Here is an 18,810-nt window from a genome sequence, read left to right as displayed (position 1 = left end):
CTATCATAGGAATACTATCATAGGAAATAGTATCATAGGAAATACTATCATAGGAAATACTATCATAGGAAATACTATCATAGGAAATACTATCATAGGAAATACTATCATCATAGGAAATAGTATCATAGGAAATACTATCATAGGAAATACTATCATAGGAAATACTATCATAGGAAATACTGTCATAGGAAATACTATCATCATAGGAAATAGTATCATAGGAAATAGTATCATAGGAAATACTATCATAGGAAATACTATCATCATAGGAAATAGTATCATAGGAAATACTATCATAGGAAATACTATCATAGGAAATACTATCATCATAGGAAATACTATCATAGGAAATACTATCATCATGGAAATAGTATCATAGGAAATAGTATCATAGGAAATACTATCATAGGAAATACTATCATAGGAAATACTATCATAGGAAATACTATCATCATAGGAAATAGTATCATAGGAAATACTATCATAGGAAATACTATCATAGGAAATACTATATCATAGGAAATAGTATCATAGGAATACTATCATAGGAAATACTATCATAGGAAATACTATCATAGGAAATAATATCATAGGAAATACTATCATAGGAAATACTATCATAGGAAATACTATCATAGGAAATAGTATCATAGGAAATACTATCATAGGAAATACTATCATCATAGGAAATAGTATGATCTGACTGGTTTAAAATCAATTCCAGACTTTCACCAAGTTAAGAGAACTTAAAAGTTTGTTTTTTGTAGTCATGGTTTCTTGAAAGTCTAACAAAAGATGATTTTAGTGTTCTGATTGGTCAAATACTGAAATTGATTGGTGTAGATAGATATAGAGGGACATGGGTGCCACCAATAATCACTGACCAAAGATAGATACATGCGTATAAAACAGAAGATACACCCCATTTTACCACCCTCCATTTCAGTTGGTCATCATTGAATCCATTTGATATATAGATTTCACTCAAACGACGACCGTGAGTCACAAATTTCACAAAAACAACACAAACTGATTCATCTTCGTACGTCAGATTAGTCAATAAATCAGTATTATATAGTATTTTTTCCGGTACTAAAACGTAATTTAAAAACTTACTAGTAATCTCTTTCAGTACATCAATCATATATTGACCTACATTCTCTGTTAAATACACCTCCGTTATCTCTTCAAAATACTGAAATTAATCACATCTTTTTGTATATCATTGGGTAGTGTGAGCCAATCAACAGACTATCATATTGGAATATGGTTCTAACGATGATACAAATGATCAAGCTGAACTGTGGTGGCACCAGGGGGGGTGCAGGGAAAAATGGTTTTATCACATTTTTTTGTATATCATTGGGTAGTGTGAGCCAATCAACAGATGGGCTGGAAATGTTTTATATGTTTTTGTCCCCAAATATGTGTCAGAACGCACCAAATCAATTCTTGATTATGGTTCCAACAATGATGCAAGTGATCAAGCTGAGCTGTGGTGGCACCAGGGGGGGTGCAGAGAAAAATGGTTTGTATCCCTACTTCATTTCTAACAACTTCAAAAATGTTTTGTATGTTTTTGTCCCCAAAATATGTGTCAGAATGCACCAAATCAATTCTACTTTTATCGTACTTTAAGGTGAACCTTCTCAACCTTGACAGTTGTCCCCCCATGATGTTAGTCTCCCCCCTATTTTTACCCCCAGTCTCCAAAGATTGGGAGATTTCAAAGGGCGTTGACACTATGCTTTGAAACACCTTATGATGGAGTGAAATAAATTAACTCAAGGTTTTATTCCTGAATCTATCATAGAAGATGCTGTGTAACAGGTTTTTTTACAGATCTATGATTAAATCTACTCAGTACTCTAAAGTCAAAGTCCTCATGGATTGATGGATTAAGTTTTATTAGGAACTAAACTTTTTTTTTTTTAAGGAATGACGTATTCTTGACACCATTCCTGTTTTTAATTTTTAAAAAAACATTTATAATACTAAATCAATTTAAACTACTCGATACTAAAAAATTAATTTTTCATTTTTTTATTTTTATTTTTGAAGCTGAGTAAGTTAGAAAATTTAATAAGAATTTTTTATATCAATTCACTGATAGATGTAAAGTGTTGTTTCATTTTTTTCTGGACTAAATTTGATAAACATGAAGAATACCATATATATCCGAATATAATGCTCAAGCGTGTATAATACTCACCCCTTCCTTACCCCATCAAAATCTGGAAAAATCCATTAACCCGTATATAATGTGCACCCCTTGTTGACGAAAATTTGAGGTTGCAGTCTAATGAGTTATTAGATTGTATAAACATAACAACATGGCAATGAAAGAAGACAAAATGGCGGATCCTCAACATCGATTCACGGTATTTTCGAAGGGAAAAAAACTCAAAATTTAATTCACTGTGTATAGTACGCACCCCTTCTGTAAGGGGCCATTTTGGGGTAAAAAACTGGGTATTTTATTCGGAAATATACAGTACAAGGGTTAACAGTTGAAAAGATGGACAATCAATTAAACAGAAACTATCTAATTTTTTGTGTATAATATGGCAGTATATTCTGATTTAGATTTAGATATCGATGTCATAGAACTATAAGGTCATAAGTTGTAGTTATGACCAAAAAATCTTTGGTTAGATGCTTTTAATGTGCATTTGTATACTCATTTTAAACCCGCAATATTACAAATATTCTTATTAAAAGGTCATATGTGCATCCATACATTGACAACAAAAGGCCTTTATTGTAGATATGAACCTTCCAGTGTGAGGTTTTTTGCCTTTTTTCAAATTAGATTATCAATTTTAATAGCATTTCGTCATACAATCAACAATCAGATATTATACAGAATCCATTTAATACATTCTTAAATATTAAAATACAGATTTATCGTCTGAGAAAAGTAAATATTTTTTTTGAATTTCATCCATAATTTTTAAGAGAATTGGAATATCAGCCTCAAAATAGTATTGTTAGTCTTAGAAAGTTTTTGTGTTGATAAAAATATAATTTTTTGTAAGTTCACATTGAAAAGAAACACATTTGTCTCCTAGGAATTTCAACCCTGAAAAATTTTCCTCTGTTAAAACAAATTTTGAAGACATAATGTGTGCTTATGTTTATATTTTTATCAATGCAAAGTCATTCTTAGACTTACAGTACTATTTTGAGTCTGGTATTCCAATACTCATAAAAATAATAAAAAAAATTCAAAAAACTTTTTACTTTGCTCAGACAATAGGTGTAGATAGAAGTGTGCCTATTTTAAAGGGAGATAACTGATGATTATTACGATGGAGGAATAAGACAAAGGTGGTGTTCGATTCCAAACAAAACGGTACTGTGCATGTCACATTCTTCACTTATAATTAGCTGCTACCAATGTTTCACCAAAATATTGTTTTGGATTTCGGATTCCACTTTGCAGTTCAGAAAGTTGGTAGGCCTATTATTTATTCAAAATTGACCCTTCTTTAATCTGTTTTTCAGCACAGGTCGAACGCGTTCTGAACCTTGTTCCATATTGTCTTATTGTGCCTTCCGTTGATTCTATGAATCTAAAACATGCTGTCTACATGGTACAGACTTTGGACATTGAAAATGGTAGGTCCTTTGATAATTTGGTCAGGAAAAAAACAAAAAAGCGGTAGAATTGAGTATCCTGTCGGTAGAGCAGTGGACAACATGCAAAAGTGGTAGAAACCCGACAACATAGCTAGATTACACATGTATGTGTGTAGAACTCAGCAAGCGAGGGAGTTATAAGTTAATTGTATCCAGTACTTTTGCCTTTTGCTACAAGAATGAAACCTAAACATAAATGATACTTACTAAATTGCAATGAAATTGAAGCAAAAAGATATATTCTGCAGTTAGATGGATGGGTTTAGGGGTTTCCAGTCCCTCCAGGAATAAAACCTGAACTTGATCTTACCTCTGATAGACTTTGAACTCCACCCAGTTTAAAAAATAATGTTTGAAAATAACAATCTCTCATTAAAATACGTAAACAAACCAACAGTCTAACAACAGTTTCATCTGATGACGAGTTCAACCATTTACTACAATACAATGGAGTTTTTATTAAAATTTTCTGTATTAGATTTGTTATAAACACAGACAATAACATAACAAGTTGTTGAAACATTGTATTCAATAAAACCTAGGAGTAAAATACGATATAAAATAATGATGACAATGTAAATTGTAGAAACGTTGTATTCAATAAAACCTAGGAGTAAAATATGATATAAAATAATGATGACAATGTAAATTGTAGAAACGTTGTATTCAATAAAACCTAGGAGTAAAATACGATATAAAATAATGATGACAATGTAAATTGTAGAAACGTTGTGTACAATAAAACCTAGGAGTAAAATACCATATAAAATGATGATGACAATGTAAATTGTAGAAATGTTGTGTACAATAAAACCTAGGAGTAGTATACCATATAAACTGATGATGACAATGTAAATTGTAGAAACATTGTGTACAATAAAACCTAGGAGTACAATACCATATAAACTGATGATGACAATGTAAATTGTTGAAACATTGTATACAATAAAACTCAGGAGTAGTATACTATATAAACTGATGATGACAATGTAAATTGTAGAAACATTGTGTACAATAAAACTAAGGAGTAGTATACCATATAAACTGATGATGAATGTAAATTGTTGAAACATTGTGTACTATAAAACTCAGCAGTAGTATACCATATAAACTGATGATGATAATGTAAATTGTAGAAACATTGTGTACAATAAAACTCAGGAGTAGTATATCATATAAACTGATGATGACAATGTAAATTGTAGAAACGTTGTGTACAATAAAACTCAGGAGAAGTATACTATATAAACTGATGATGACAATGTAAATTGTAGAAACGTTGTGTACAATAAAACTCAGGAGTAGTATACCATATATACTGATGATGACAATGTAAATTGTAGAAACGTTGTGTACAATAAAACTAAGGAGAAGTATACTATACTAAAACAAACATTTTTCATATAACTTGGAAATATTTGTACCTACCTCTGACTTAGTCTAGTTGTCACGAGCAATGAAAATATATCTTCAAATAATTTGAAATGTTTGCTCTGGTTGAAATTTCGGACATTCTGGTATCTTAGACTGAAATAACAAGTTTACATCTGATGTTTACAATATATCAGATCATTCAAATAACTAAACACATTATAGCTCAACAGGTCTGAAAACAATCACTCTGGAAACAATGAATTCGGTGACATATTCAGTCTGGTTTTTTTTTGGCCAGGATCCCCCCTCCCCCTACAGACCATAAAAACTGAAAAATTCATTCTACTTTAACTTCCAAAATCATGTATTCTCCGGCTTCCCACACTAGAAAATTTTCCAGTGGGAGGCCACTCTGACTTCCCCACGATAGGTAGTGTCCTCTAAAATCTACAAAGGTATGTCAATGGCCCTCCTGTCAATGAAATCCTGGCTGCGCCACTGAATGAATTATTTGATAAATAAAGAAGATCATTGGCAAGAAGTTACAAGTTTACATCTTGTGTTACAAAAAACAATTCGACCCTCCCTGAAACCCTGGGTTAGCTATGTGCCTCGAACCAGTAGTGGCCAAATATTAATTCTAAGCCAGATGGCAAAAATTAAAACATGTTAATGGGCAATAAAGAAGAAGATTCCACATGTAACATAGACCTACCTAAACTTATGAAGGGCCACGGCTTGCGATTTCTCTGGGTTTGACCATGACCTTGGTCTGGTATTTGACCTTTGACCTTGCTGGCTATCATCATGATCAACTGTTTGGAGCTGTAATAAAGATAAGTAAAAGTTTGTTGAGTGTGTTGGTGAATCAATCCTTAAATTTTAGTCTGGAGCACGTGGTTGGCCAAATATCATTTTTGAATTCTTTAAACTTGGATGAGTCCTAAATTCCAGAGGGTTAACCTATTACCAGCCACGCCCTTACTTAATATATAGTCTGTAAACCAGCAGTTACTTAGTGATGTCACACACTCTTTAGGTTATATTTCGTGGAGTTCAGGGTATATGACGTTAAATTTGATTTACATTCAGTGTTCAAAGGTTAAGATCAAACTTTGAAATGGTAGGTGTTGACAATGCACATTCACAAAGAGAAATGAGGTAGTAGAAAAATACCACCAGCACTATTTTTAACTTGAGAATACAGGAATGATAGAATTACATAGAAATATATGGATTGAATCTAACAATTTTGATTTATATTTATAATGTATTTTTCTTCGATTCAGATGACCACACTGCAATCTGTTGATGTATTGTCCTGATACCACTTGGGACCAGTCAAATATGTAGAGCATTTATACCTCCTGGGACCAGTCAAATATGTAGAGTATTTCAACCTCCTGGGGCCAGTCAAATATATAGAACATTTAAACCTCCTAGGGTCTTATTCACAAAAACTGAACTTAGGTAAAATCCAAACAATACAGTAATCTGATTGGTGGATGTACAGTGTCTGGTGTGATGTATGGTGTCTGGTGTGATGTACGGTGTCTGGTGTGATGTAAGGTGTCTGGTGTGATGTACAGTGTCTGGTTTGGTGTACGGTGTCTGGTGTGATGTACAGTGTCTGGTTTGGTGTACAGTGTCTGGTTTGGTGTACGGTGTCAGGTGTGATGTACGGTGTCAGGTGTGGAATACAGTGTCTGGTTTGGTGTACGGTGTCTGGTGTACGGTGTCTGGTGTGGTGTACGGTGTCTGGTGTGGTGTACAGTGTCTGGTTTGGTGTCTGGTGTGATGTACGGTGTCTGGTGCGATGTACGGTGTCTGGTGTGGTGTACGGGGTCTGGTACGGTGTCTGGTGTCTGGTTTGATGTACGGTGTATGGTTTGGTGTGCGATGTCTGGTTTGATGTACGGTGTCTGGTTTGATGTACGTTGTCTGGTTTGGTGTACGGTGTCTGGTTTGGTGTATGGTGTCTGGTGTGGTGTCTGGTGTGGTGTACAGTGTGGAATTGTCAATACAGTAAAAAATAGAAGAAACGAATTGTGTCTGCACCATGTCCTGACCCATACCTTGTGAGTTCACTTCTTCTATTTTCGTTTGTATCGATTATTCTGCACCGTACATAGCACCGGACATTGTCTATTCTCGCATTTAAACTAAATTTAAATTTTAGTGATTGACCAATCAGATGACTAGAATACTAAAATCATCTTAAATTAAGTTTTGGAGGGTAAGGCCTCAGGATAAGAGAAATTCTTAAAAGGGAATCAATCACTTAAAAATTTACCTGTTGGGTTGAAGCTGGTGAATTCAGTACCTCTAATAAATGGTGTAGCTCCTTTAATTCCCTTGAAAATGAGAGAAAACATTTTTAATTCTCCTCAAGGATCATCATTCTTTTACAGAAAGAAATAAACAAACAACTATATTTTACAAGGATACCAACTTAGGTTCACAGTTAAGAATCCTTTCTACCGTCGTGTGTCCAAACCACACCCCATTCGTCATAATTCCTCAGGGCTGTTCGGTTCTACTGATCTGATTGGTCAGATTTAAATGCCACCAGTCTCATTTCCACGCCCCAAAACCAAGTGTAGTGGGTTTAGTTTAATACGGGTTAATAAGACCATGTCAAAACCTGTATTCATGATACGATGCCTTTCTATCAGCTGGTCTTTGCCCAAACCTCTTGTTATTAATCTTCCTGGATTATCCCACGACTTATTCATCTTTCACACAACCACCAATTTTTCAACATAAACAAACAAATGACGTCATGTAAAGAAGAAACTGACAAGAACTATGTTTGTTCGGCGAGTCGTGGGCAAGCTAGGATGGCTAAATCCAGCAATTAATTTGAATCATTCAGGAACAGCTGGTTACTAGAAGTTGTTTGCCCAATCATTATTAATTTAATAGTTGAGAAAAGCCAGTTTCAAAGTCTACTGACTCACACTCCCACTCCCCCCCCCCCCACCCCAATTACTGATAAAGTTTTATCAACTGGGCATGCCTCTCAGACAGACCATATTGATACTAATTTCAATATGATATATTAAGGTTTGTCAAGTGATAAACTGTCTAGTAGGGGATGTAAGGTTGATCATCTCAATCAGAACAGGTTATCACAAAAACCATGATAACAAACCCCCTTTATAGATTACATATCATCAGGTCAAGAGCTTTTTTACATTTCAAAAACTTTTATCTAAATGACTGAATGAAGGAAGGGGTGGGGGGGTTCTTCTTTCATACGTCTTCTATATCTTTGGAAATTTCAAATGCCATAATTCTTGAAATTTTGGACACAAAAGAAAAGATTTTCAAATTTTCTACTCGTTTTCACAGTGTAACAATGAATAAAATGGATTGTACTAAGATTTTTCGAAATTTTTTATGTGTATCAGGGATACTGATAGCATCAATTTGTGCCATTCCAAATTTCAATAAGATGTCTGTGTGGTTCCAGTAAAACTGTGTGTTTGATGACATCACTAATAACAAAGGCCTTATGTGATACAAGCATATTTTGAGATTAGAGACAACTTATTCAAAATTGTCTAGAATTTCTGGAATCTGAGACTTCTAACTGAAAATTAGAATGGTGCAAATTGATGCTATCAGTGTCCTCGAAATAGAAAACCTCTTTACAATCCTTTTAAAGAAAGTTGTCATAATTTTATAATCTAAAAACCTTGCAAGGCAACAAAACACTTGGTTTGATTTAAACGGTTCTCTTGCCATGTCAGGTCCATGTAAAACAACTTACTTCTCTGAATCTGTTCTTTTTAATCGTTTACTGTTTCCTTCGGTAGTTTTGTGTCTCCGTTGATCAGAGAGAGGCATGTTGTACAGCTGGACGGACTGATAGTAGAGGCTGACAGCTTTATTAATTTACATTGTGTTCAGTAGTTCTAAAATGAAAAAAATCAAATTTTTCGAAAAAATTACATTATCTCATAATACAGACTAACAGATTTATTACTTTACTTTATATAATCTGTCTACACATTCAACAACTAGTAAAGATTTTGTTGTGCCTAAAACTTTGCGCGTTTACTCTGGTTGCAGCACCTGTGCTATGGAACAACCTACAAAAACATGATAAAGATGTAAAGTCAGTGGACATATTCAAAACTCGCCTTAAGACACACTTATTCACTTGTGAATACCAGATATGACACAGCAACCCAGCGCCATTGAGTAGAACTTTCTAGAAAATAGGTGCTATATAAATGCACGATTATTATTATTATGTCCAATCAGTAATCTTCAATAAATAACTTCAATTCTAACTATAAACTACATCATCAGAAATATTTCCAGCTCTAGAATTAAAGTATTGAGCACCAGCGTACTAGTTGCAGGGCTTTAATTGATTTCATGTTGCCTGAAGAACTTTCGCTGCCCATGACATCAGATTTGAACGACACATAGAAGCAAGGAGCAAATATAACAAAACACAAGACAATATTATGGAATATAACACACTTATAAGGTTAGGCACATACGTTTCAACACAATATACACGTATCGTCACAGATGTAATGCAAGAGAATGGTAGGTAGGTAGATGACAAGTTAACTTTCGCTTCCAGCAAGAGAATAAAACATAACAAAAGATAAAAGGGTATTAAAACAAGTGAGGTGACATCACCCTATACATATTTATAATTACATTTACACCAGGATTGTAGAAAATATTTTAAAATATTGTCGGCGATCCCTGATATTGTGTAAACGTGTTCTTATTCAATTTTGTTTTGTCCTCTTTTATAATGAAAGCAGAGGCGGGGCCAAAAGAGGGGTCAGAGGGGGCAGCCCGAAAGCATGTTTTTCGGGCAAAAATCTCATAACTAGGTTAGAAATTTGGGCAACCTCAGATGTTTCGCCCCCCCCCTAGGACGTCAACCTGGCTCCGGCACTGAATGAAAGTAGTTCTTGTATATGAAACCACTTGTTGCTGAGTTGTTAACTTCTGTAGACAAGTTCTCCAACCAAATTCAAGAGACATTCTGAAAAGTGTTCACTAGGTAATTAAATTTTTTCTAGATTGTTGGCCTAGAGTTACATAATTCAGTAGGTAAAATGAAATGTCCTACTGTTCTGCACCTTGTGGGCTAATGAAGACAGACAACGCCATGCAGGGTACAATGAGGGAAATCTTGTCAGGACAGCGGCATTAGCCTGTTCTTTTCTGATTTCCAACTGTCAAGGAATCTTATAACATGCACAGTCTGTAGCACACAGGGCCTCGGTTTATTGTCCTAGACTAGACACTTTTTCCATGTCAGCCCCTGTTAACTGCATCACTGATAGAGGAAAACCAGGTGTTATTCAGTTGAGAAACAGGTTGAAGAATTTGGGTTGAATGATTGCACAGCGTGAAACTCTGAGTAAACATAATATGACACTTTATGTTTCAATATTTCTTAATATACATGTACTGATCTAAATAGTAGAATTGGACACAAACAAATGAATAATTATGATAATAAATGTAGCCTGTGTTTGAAAAATTACATTTAGACCCCTTATTAGAACAAAGACTGGAATACTTGAAGTATTCACAACACTGTGCCAAATATCCAAGACCCTATTAATCGACCTGTCAGTTATAATCTAGTTTAAGTCAATACCCAATCCTTCGACAACCTGTTCATTATTATCTAGACCTTGATTTCTCTACCTTAATCAATATAATCTTACTAGATCGACAGATAAACAATGTCAAATGTCAGAGAAAAATTCATTCAAGAACACGATCGGGGGCACTTTCAGAAGGACTTTTGCCTCAAGTTTAAAGATCATTCATATTTCTATACACAACCCAAAGATCAAAACCGAAACTTGCCAAAAAATGAAGTTTTTTGTCGTCAAACATGAAATAAACAGAAATTGTCATACCTGTTGAGACACCGTCAAAATCTGAGCAGGTATTCTCTCATTTCATTGGTTAATGACAAATATCTCAGCCAATCAATATCGAGTGACCTGTTAATAGAGACTTTGTTTACATCTCCCCTGTTAATCGAGTCTACAATCTTAATGAATCTAATTACCTATTAATTAGCAGATAGATAATTACTTTTACGTCATTTTTCGGTGTTTTTGTGCAGTTACAATAGAATCTTTACAAAAGGATAGACTTTCTTTCATTTTCTGTCAGTCATGGATCAATTTTGGTTTCATTGTTTCAAATTGAATTAATGCATCAAAACCATTGACGTAATACCGGTACTTCATTGATGCCCATTTTAGTTAATTTAATCAACCCTTTTAAATAAAATCACATGAAAGTGATAAAAGTCTAATCAAATCTCTCAAAGACGAACAAAATTTGTTAATGTGTCAAAATTCTAGCGAAATATATGAAGCGTCTTGAAAATCAAGATCAAATCAAGGTGAATGATGATTGGTTGAAATGGGGGTCAGTTAAGATCAGAGGTTATAGGTCAATAGGTTAAAATGCAAGGGAAAGTAGCAGGCTGTCAAGGGAATTCTCGGGTAATCAAAGATAACCATGAAGATTGACTTGCATACCCACATCCTGCCTGAAAAATGGCCAGATTTAAAGCAGGTAGGTGCATTAGATATCAAACAACAGAGATAATGCCCAGAGATCTTTTTAGAAAGTGGATGACATACGAAATTCTCCATTAAAAGACTTACTATGGACATCATTTTTTGTCAGATTTTTCTTATCTTGTACAATAAGTAGGTCTACATAACAATCAGTCTATCTCTTTACCTTCATCTAACCTAACTTAACCTATTGTTTATCTCTTCAATGTGAAACTGATTTCAATCATATGGCCAAATTGTTTTTTTTTTAATGAATTAATTGGCCTAATAAGCTTCAGGAGGGGCATATGAACCATATATTTTTTGTAAAGTTAGTCCAGCAAATCTTAACAGGGTCCAGGGGTGGGGTGCAGGGTAGGGCAGGGCATCAAGAAACTCACCGAGAACTAGTTTAGCTCTGTTTTCACCAATATTGTACGAATTTTTACCAAAAATAAATATGCCATTTTTATATTCGTTAGCTTAAAATGTGCTCAAGTTTTTCACTATTTTATTACAGTTTTGTTTGTCCCAGGTTTTTTATCTTTAGAACAATTAACAATGAGTGACTACAAATGGTCTGATTTTATTCAAAGACAGTTGATTCAAATAAATATATAAATAACAGAAACATATTATATACAAATGTAAAGTGTAAAATACAAATAACTGGAAACAAAATACTTGAAAATTTAAGAGAGCTATTCATCTTTCCTTCTAAAAAGGAGAGAAGGTAGGGTAAAAATAATAAGTTCAAAGGTCGACTTCCGCTAGAAGAGTAAGCATACCCTACTTAAGTGCAGACATCATGTATGATAGGGTCTAACGTGTTGCTTGTTGAGCGACAACGGATTGACTGTTCTGTCATGAATCTGAAGAGGGCAGCTGAAACCATGCATCCAGGTCCTCTGATTCCAAATCACAACTGTCTATTGGGCACTGTAAAACTGGTATATTGATGAAATCAACTTTGTTAAAGAGATTGTAAAGAGGTTTTCTAGCCATTTTATGTATATCGGGGACATTCCAATTCTTCGTCCGATGCCTGTGGTTCCTACTATTCCAGAAAGAGTTAACTGGAAATAATGTAGTTCTCGCAAGAGAATTCGTAACCATTATATCACCAAACCACAATAACATGATAATATATATTATCTCCCCTTACAATCAAGATGATATAATAACTGTATTATATGAATATAGAGATATAGACTATATTCTAATCAAGATGATATAATAACTGTATTATATGAATATAGAGATATAGACTATATTCTAATCAAGATGATATAATAACTGTATTATATGAATGTAGAGATATAGACTATATTATAATCAAGATGATATAATAACCGTATTATATGAATGTAGAGATATAGACTATATTCTAATCAAGATGATATAATAACTGTATTATATGAATGTAGAGATATAGACTATATTTTAATCAAGATGATATAATAACTGTATTATATGAATGTAGAGATATAGACTATATTATAATCAAGATGATATAATAACTGTATTATATGAATATAGAGATATAGACTATATTCTAATCAAGATGATATAATAACTGTATTATATGAATGTAGAGATATAGACTATATTCTAATCAAGATGATATAATAACTGTATTATATGAATATAGAGATATAGACTATATTATAATCAAGATGATATTATAACTGTATTATATGAATGTAGAGATATAGACTATATTCTAATCAAGATGATATAATAACTGTATTATATGAATATAGAGTTATAGACTATATTCTAATCAAGATGATATAATAACTGTATTATATGAATGTAGAGATATAGACTATATTATAATCAAGATGATATAATAACTGTATTATATGAATATAGAGATATAGACTATATTATAATCAAGATGATATAATAACTGTATTATATAAATGTAGAGATATAGACTATATTCTAATCAAGATGATATAATAACTGTATTATATGAATATAGAGATATAGACTATATTCTAATCAAGATGATATAATAACTGTATTATATGAATATAGAGATATAGACTATATTCTAATCAATATGATATAATAACTGTATTATATGAATATAGAGATATAGACTATATTCTAATCAAGATGATATAATAACTGTATTATATGAATGTAGAGATATAGACTATATTATAATCAAGATGATATAATAACTGTATTATATGAATATAGAGATATAGACTATATTATAATCAAGATGATATAATAACTGTATTATATGAATGTAGAGATATAGACTATATTTTAATCAAGATGATATAATAACTGTATTATATGAATGTAGAGATATGGATATGGAGGATTTATTCGTCTGGATCACCATTGTCAAGGAAAAGCTAAAATGATGAAAGATGAGGTGTTTTTCCGTGAAATTGATGCCAATTGTTGGTGTCCTGAGACAAGAATGAAGGAAATGAATGAAACAGGTCAGTGCAAGGCAGATATGAGTACCAGGTTGTCCTCAGTCCCAACATCTGCCTCTATCTCAGTCTCTGATAGCTATTTTGAAAGTTGTCAGCTGGAGTAGATTCAGAGAATATGAGTATATTTCACTTCTGAAAGTTTCCCCTGTCAGTTATGACGGTCTAATTGAATGATACGGGAAAAGAGTTTATTTGCTGCAAGGGGCAATAAACCAAGGCCCTGTGTCCTACAGGCTGTGGACATTAAAGAATCAAAAAAACTAGGCTATTGCTGTTGTCCTTTGCCCATAACAATTGCAGAAAAGTAGGATGTAAAACTCCCTTTCATTTCATTATTACAGTATTCTCAATTTGTGTTTTATATTTAATATAGGAGTGGATGTACAGGTATTATCGACTGTGCCAGTCATGTTCAACTATTGGGTAAGAGTGTTACTTATAACTTCTGACTTCTGTCCAGTTTATATACCTTTATCTAATCCTGGGGCAATTTTACCCTTAGGTTTTTACATTGTGACACCATTTACTGACTGGGAATAAGCAGGATATTAGGACATCCTAGCGCTAAGATCGATTCGTGAATATGTGGCCAGGTCTAACGACAGCCCTTCTGAACGTTCGTCAAATTAACCTTTTGACCTAACTCTATGACTTCTGCTTTAAACAATCAAATTTCTACCGTCTACAGCGCTGCCATTTTGTGACGCGGTGTTTATCAGGTTAGGTCAAAAGATTAATTTGACAAACGTTCAAGAGGGCCGACTTAGGACTCTAAAGTGGCTATATTAAAAATGAAAGTGTCTATCTATTGCGCCCTCAAAGTTAGAAATATTTCTGGTTCCTTCAATCGTCAACTGTTTTTGAGACCCTTTCATCCTGTACCCTCAAAGGTATTTTTTAAAAATTTTTTAAGGCAAAACCTCAAGACACAGCAGACCTTTCTCAATTACTAAATAATGATCTGGCCAAGACAGTGAAGACACACCCTGACAGATTTGTAGGGCTGGGAACGTTACCCATGCAGGCTCCAGAGTTAGCTGTACAGGAACTGAGACGCTGTAGAACAGAATTAGGTAGGAGTGTTTTGTTTTATTATTGAATGTTACTGATACTATCTATGAGAATATCAAAATAATAATAAAGAGTGTTTGTTTGACCTCTGTTTCATCACTGAATTTTACTCTCAATATTTTATGTGAATTTGAATATCATCCTCAAAATGTTAGTTTCCGTTCCATATATGTTAAAATTGATGTCCCAATTAGCCAAATATTGAAAATATTGAAAACTGCTTTTAAATCCTTTTAAAATGCCAATGCTTTTGAACCTTGAACTCCTAGAATATTTTATGTGGGACTGTGTTCTCGAAAAAGGTTATCTGACTGGTCAAACACTGAAATCGGTTTTAAACTATTATCATTTCAAATTACTGTATTGGATTTTATCTTAGTTAAGGTTTGGAGAATAAGACCCCTGTTTTAACTGAAAGTTATAATTTGTAGGATTTCCTGGAGTACAGATTGGATCTCATATAAACACCTGGAATCTTGATGCTCCAGAATTATACCCAGTTTTTGCTGTTAAGTATAAATAATGATCTTAACTTCAGATGATATTTTAATGTCATTTGATTGGTCTATCACTAAAATTGATTTCAAATTTAGTTTTATTACCCAATCAAATTGATGTATTATTCAAAATCTGTTTTTGTTCTTTGTGTTTGTGAAACTGAACCAGTATTTTGATTTCAGTATTAAATTTCAAAATAATAGTTTGAGATATTTTTGAAGGAGACTATTTACATATATTCAAGACTCAAATCTTCCCCCCAAAATGGCGCATCTGTCCCTTTGAGATGCTTTTTGCTCCTGATTTGGTGTAATAAATTCCAAAACATATTGTTACTTTTAAAATTGTGAATAGAACACTGTGAAACTATATTTCAGCTTCTGTTTTAATATTATATTACGCAATTTTCCATATTTTTATGAAATATTTCGTTTAAACGAAATATATGACGTTATACTTATTTCGTTAAAACGAAATATTTGACGTTATACTTATTTCGTTAAAACGAAATATTTTATAAAAGTACGGAAAATTGCGCCTAAGGTTTTTTACCTGTGACAATATTTTATAATGTATAGTGATTATATTGTTGTCTTATTACCCATCAGGCAGCTGAAGAAACGAACTGTAGTATCTTCGTACATCCCTGGGATATGGAACAATCTGGTCGGATGAAGAAATATTGGTTACCATGGTTAGTAGGTACTGTATTACTGTCAATTTTCTTATTTCTGGTAATATTATCCACAAGATGGGTAAATATAAAAATATAAATTAAATACGTAGACTTTCCACAATAATTTCAAGCAGTCTAACCCACAAAGAAAATAGTATAGCAAAGTTAGTTAAAGGATGACACGGTCCATCAGTACAGCATATGCTCTAATTGCTACATAGGTGTTTTATATATCAGTTAACTTGAAGTACCGGTATATATCACCTTGTCATATACCAGCCAACCATCATAAGGTGTTGCAAATTGTGATCAGCTGAGAGTGTCGTGCCCTGCTAGTATCACCAGCTACAACACTGATATGATAAGAGTGGGGAAGGGGGGGGGGGGGTGGTGAATCTGATGACAACACGTGTAAATTGAGTTGAAACGTTATGTACTTGGTTATTAAAGAAGTGTATTAATACCATGATATATTTATTTTGTTGTCTACAAGTAACCTATATTGATAGAATTAATTAATTAATAATCCTGATAATTTCAGGAATGCCAGCAGAAACTACCACTGCTGTATGTTCTATGATATTTGGTGGAGTTTTAGAAAGATTTCCCAAGCTAAAAGTGTGTTTTGCTCATGGAGGTAATGTATAAACTGTGTTCGGCCATTAGGGTTTGAATCATGGTATTAGTTTTCTTGTGACGTCCAGTAAATAGTGATTGTTCTTGAATAAGTTGTCATTCGTCATTTTTCCGGTTGCCCAAACTGATACTAGACGGATACTGAATAAACCATCTCTCCTCATTATTCCAGTACTCCCAGCTGTTATGTTGTTATGCATGTAAAATTAATGTCAAAAGGTTTATCCATGGACAAGCTGGTTGATGGGATCCTTATGGTGTTTTCTGCAGCCTCTCTTTCAGTTAATTTGTTGGTGTTTAATGTTTATAATCATGTCAATCTTTCAGGTGGGGCCTTCCCGTTCACCGTGGGGAGAATAGAACACGGTTTTAATGTGCGGCCAGATTTATGTGCTGTACAGAATAGCGTTAATCCACGAGATTATCTAGGGCGTATTTACACTGATTCTTTAGTTCATGATAAAAAAGCCCTGGATTTATTGGTGGATGTGATAGGAAAGGTATGTTCAAAGACAAACCAATATTACTGAAAATCTCTGCAAGGAGGACAACCCCATTATGTGTGCAATAAAGACAAGTTTTTTTTTACCCATAAAGTCAATGATCAATGCCAAGAGGTTTGGTCAAGGATCAGCTAGTAGACAGAATCATTGAATACTTGTAAAATCATTTTCAAAAGATTGGATGAATTTTTTTATCAACTTATCTTCATGTGTGTTCTGATCTTCTTTGACCTATATATCTGACAGTTAAATTTTTTTTACCAGATTGCCTCCCTTGATATGTGTTTTGAAATATTGACCTTTTAATTGAAAAATGTAGATTTATACCAAATTACACCCCTTAAAGTATAATTTAAAATATCGACCTATATCTGAAAGTTGTAAATATTTTACCAAATTATCTCCCTTGAAGTTGTTATCCATCCATCATATATATACACACCATCTAAAGTGGGAGGAGCTTACCTTCTGTCTGTTGTTATTTCAGAATAGAGTTATTTTAGGCAGTGATTATCCCTTTCCATTAGGAGAACATCATCCTGGAGGTTTGATAGATTCTATGGAAGAATTTACACCTCAGTTGAAGGTAATTTTATTAATTTGAACCTTATACCGTATAATTTCTTGTATAATACGCACCCTTGTATAATACACACCCTTGTATAATACGCACCCTTGTATAATACGCTCCCTTGTAATATGCGCACCCTTGTATTATACGCACCCTTGTATACTGCGCACCCTTGTATAATACGCACCCTTGTATTATGCGCACCCTTGTATAATGCGCACCCTTGTATAATGCGCACCCTTGTATAATGCACACCCTTGTATAATACGCACCCTTGTATTATGCACACCCTTGTATACTGCGCACCCTTGTATTATACGCACCCATGTATACTGCGCATCCTTGTATAATACGCACCCTTGTATTGTGCACACCCTTGTATAATACGCACCCTTGTATTATGCACACCCTTGTATTATGCACACCCGTGTACACCCTTGTATTATGCACACCCTTGTATAATACGCACGTGATAGTTGTAGAAATCAAAAACTAAAACTGATGATCAGAAAAATATATGCCAGACTTAATAGGATGATGTTTATTATTGAAGATTTTCTATTGAAAGAAAAAATGAACATTATTTTTAACAGAAAATCTGAGCTCCACTGTCAATAAAAAACTGTACAAGCAAGACAATTCTGTTTCTCGTCGAAAGCATGGCAAAATCGAGAGTAAAAGTTGCATAGTAGTGGACTCCTCCAAAGTGAAGTATCATCGGGTGTTTAAAAAAGAGTAGGTATGGTCTGCCTTTGTGTAACACCTGCCACTACTATACAGGTTAACATCAAGTATTATGGTGGGT

At 33.6% G+C, this 18,810-nt stretch overlaps 3 protein-coding genes across 3 annotated transcripts; 2 read left to right on the top strand and 1 right to left on the bottom strand.

Moving 5' to 3' along the window:
- Positions 1-1,934: 1,934 nt before the first annotated feature.
- LOTGIDRAFT_175474 (hypothetical protein) lies at positions 1,935-8,871 on the bottom strand (the record flags this gene model as incomplete). Its single annotated transcript, XM_009056693.1, has 6 exons — positions 1,935-1,964; positions 3,956-4,082; positions 5,074-5,172; positions 5,735-5,844; positions 7,313-7,373; positions 8,795-8,871. The coding sequence occupies 6 exons, from the start codon at positions 8,869-8,871 to the stop codon at positions 1,935-1,937; spliced, it is 504 nt and encodes a 167-aa protein (XP_009054941.1).
- A 2,676-nt stretch (positions 8,872-11,547) lies between these two features.
- Positions 11,548-18,038, top strand: LOTGIDRAFT_145098 (hypothetical protein; the record flags this gene model as incomplete). The annotated part of the gene is made up of 9 exons (XM_009056692.1): positions 11,548-11,604; positions 13,912-14,053; positions 14,424-14,473; positions 14,964-15,123; positions 15,553-15,629; positions 16,228-16,321; positions 16,837-16,932; positions 17,259-17,431; positions 17,922-18,038. 9 exons carry the CDS (start codon positions 11,548-11,550, stop codon positions 18,036-18,038), a joined length of 966 nt encoding a protein of 321 aa, XP_009054940.1.
- Positions 18,039-18,288: 250 nt separating this feature from the next.
- Positions 18,289-18,501, top strand: LOTGIDRAFT_145104 (hypothetical protein; the record flags this gene model as incomplete). Its single annotated transcript, XM_009056691.1, has 1 exon — positions 18,289-18,501. A coding segment is annotated over one exon (213 nt), but the record flags the coding sequence as incomplete, so codon positions are not given.
- Positions 18,502-18,810: the final 309 nt, after the last annotated feature.

Source organism: Lottia gigantea (assembly GCF_000327385.1).
Source record: "Lottia gigantea unplaced genomic scaffold LOTGIsca_285, whole genome shotgun sequence".
In the NCBI taxonomy this organism is placed as follows: domain Eukaryota; kingdom Metazoa; phylum Mollusca; class Gastropoda; family Lottiidae; genus Lottia; species Lottia gigantea.
This window is presented reverse-complemented; position numbering and strand designations above follow the sequence as displayed.